This window comes from Loa loa, assembly GCF_000183805.2.
Source record: "Loa loa unplaced genomic scaffold supercont3.151, whole genome shotgun sequence".
NCBI lineage: Eukaryota > Metazoa > Nematoda > Chromadorea > Rhabditida > Onchocercidae > Loa > Loa loa.
The window spans coordinates 14,828-17,463 of NW_018108331.1; the positions used below are offsets into that span (position 1 = coordinate 14,828).

Below are 2,636 nucleotides of genomic sequence, written 5' to 3' on the forward strand. Positions count from 1 at the left end.
AAAAANAAAAAAAAAAAACGAAAAAAGAAAAAGGGAAGAAATTATTAATTTATTTTAAATGAAAAGCCAAAAAAAGTTTTACTTTTATTCGTTTATTTTTTCAATTTCTATTAAAACAAATAAAGAATTTATTAATTATGCATTTTTAAGATATGGAATTCGACAATTATCGCATTATACTAATATATCCAATTGGGTACCAAATGCATGGTACTTTGAAGATCCTAATGTTATGGGAAAATTTTCCATTGAATTTCCGGTCTTTTCACTTAGTCTTGCACATATTTTAATTTGGCTAATATTATTTTTAATTGTAAAAAAGTAAGTTTTATCTAAAAATTTTTTTTTTTAATTTTAAAATTTCAAAAAAAAAATTTATGAAATTTTTCAAAATTTTCGAAAATTAACATACAACAAATTAGTGTATATCGCAATTAATAAATTTATTGCAATATAATTTAGCAAATTTTATTTGTTTTATTTTTTTTTTCAAGATATGGTAGTAATCCAGGATGGTTCCTTATGCGATTTTGTTTGCTCTTACCATTAATTCTATTTACCATCCTGATTTCTGGTCTTACAATATTTGGATTTTCATTTAACAAAAGCAATGAACATGAAATTACACCAGAAAATGTCGAAAAATATCCATTTCAATATTTTTCTGAAATTCATGTAAGTAAATTTAAATATTTCACCTTCCTATTTTACCCATACCATTATTCATTTCAGTTATTTCACTGAAATTCATTTTAATATTTAAACTTCATTTTCCTATTTTACCTATAACTTTACTCATTTCAACATTTTTCTTAAATTTATTTAAATATTTCTCTTCCCATCTTACCCATACCAATTACTCATTTCAGCTATTTCTCTGAAAATTCATTTAAATATTTCAACTTTATCTTTTACCCATATTATTAACCATTTTTATTCATTTAAATCACTCGGTTTCATTTTTTTCCTCTCCTTTTTCTCTTTCTTTTTGATTGTTTCATTTTCTGATGATTGAATTTAAACTTTTTTCCTTCAAATGTTTTGACAATTTCCAAAGCATCATTTCAGTTATCTTTGTATGATTGACAATATTTTTGTTTAAAAATAGTCAAAAAAAGGAGAGAGTAAAAAAGTGAAAATTTTGATTTCAGATTATCTTTTGATAATGAACAATTGATAATTAAAAAAGGACAAAACGAGACAACACTTTTTCTTGTTTTTAGTTTAAAAAAAGTTTAAGTTTTTAAACTTTTCAATCGAAATTATACATCATTTTTGAAATGCATTTATTAAAAATCCAATCAATGAACAAATTAAGCAATGAATTTATTTACAACAGATATCGTTCACTTTAATAATTTCATTTAACATATTATATAAAATTTGAAAATATTTAATGTTTTTTTTCTTGATAATTAAAATTAAACTTATGAATAAATATGGGAAGAGAGTTGTTTAGACAGATATACGGTTGAGAAATAATTTGTGAAATAATTAATGAATGAAAATTCATAAATTAAATTAAAATTTTATATTTTAATTTGAATGATAATTTTTTGTAGTTATTTAAAAATTCACTTATTGCTTATTATTGAGGATTATTTGATTAATTAATTTACAATAAAACTAATAAAAAATTTACTCATCAAATGTTCATTCGTAGTGAAAGTTAAAAAATTAAAAAAGGAATTTAAAAATTAAAAAATTTTATTCATTAATTATGTGCAATAGAATTTAATTGGTAAATTAGCCTTTAGTAAAATTAGAATTTAAATGTTTGGGACTAGCTAATCTGGTAGTTTACTCGTTAATTGATGAATTAATCAATTTGTAGCAAAATAAAAGGAAAGATTTGCTTCATCAAATATTCATTTGTAATAAAAAAAAAAAATTTAAACTCATCAGTAATGTGCAATGAAATTTAATTCATGGATTAGTTTTTAGTAAAATGTTTAATAGAATATATAAAAATGTTTGATAGAATATATCTCAAAATGATTATTTTATCGAATTGGATAATCATTATTCGATAGACTTGGGTAATCATTTAATAATTACTTAATATATCATGAAATGAAATTCCATTTTCATTTTTCCATTTCCATTCATTATTTGCCTGTATTTAATGATAAAATAATGCGATCATGAATTGCTATCAATTTATTATCATATCTTCTATTTCTTATATCATTTATTGAAAGCGCAATAAATAAATATTTCATTTTATTATCATTGCAAAAAAAAAAAAGAAAGAAAAAGCAATAAAATTAAAATTAATGGAAAAATTGAAATTAATAAAATATAAGATTTTATCCTTTTTTTTTTTATTTTTCATTTCAGGGATTCTTTCGTACAACAATCGCTTTAATGGATTATTCATCAGCATTTACTGGCATTTTAATATTTGCCTCAAGTCGAATACATTCCGGAAATATGCCAATGAATGCTTTGGCGCTTCTTACGGCGCAATTGGTCATGCATTAATCATTTCTATTTCTTTATTATTTAATGAATGTATAAGAAATAAGAAAAAAAACTTAGATATAATTGTAAAGTAAATTCAATTGTTTTTTTTTGATTAAAGAGAGAAAGCGAGAGAGGAGAGAAAAAGGAAGAGAGAGAGAGAGAGAGAGAGA

The 2,636-nt window shown here is 21.9% G+C and overlaps 2 protein-coding genes across 2 annotated transcripts in view; both read left to right on the plus strand.

Annotated features, from left to right (window-relative positions):
* The window catches only part of LOAG_17917 (hypothetical protein), a gene marked incomplete at its 5' end in the record, with an annotated part of 5,809 nt that extends 5,636 nt beyond the window's left edge, over positions 1 to 173 (plus strand). Inside the window, one exon of the mRNA XM_020450584.1 lies at positions 151 to 173. The remainder of the gene's footprint in view (positions 1 to 150) is intronic.
* Positions 151 to 2,484, plus strand: LOAG_14434 (hypothetical protein; the record flags this gene model as incomplete). The annotated part of the gene is made up of 3 exons (XM_003149931.1): positions 151 to 229; positions 495 to 675; positions 2,341 to 2,484. Coding segments are annotated over 3 exons (404 nt in total), but the record flags the coding sequence as incomplete, so codon positions are not given.
* Between the last annotated feature and the right edge of the window lie 152 nt (positions 2,485 to 2,636).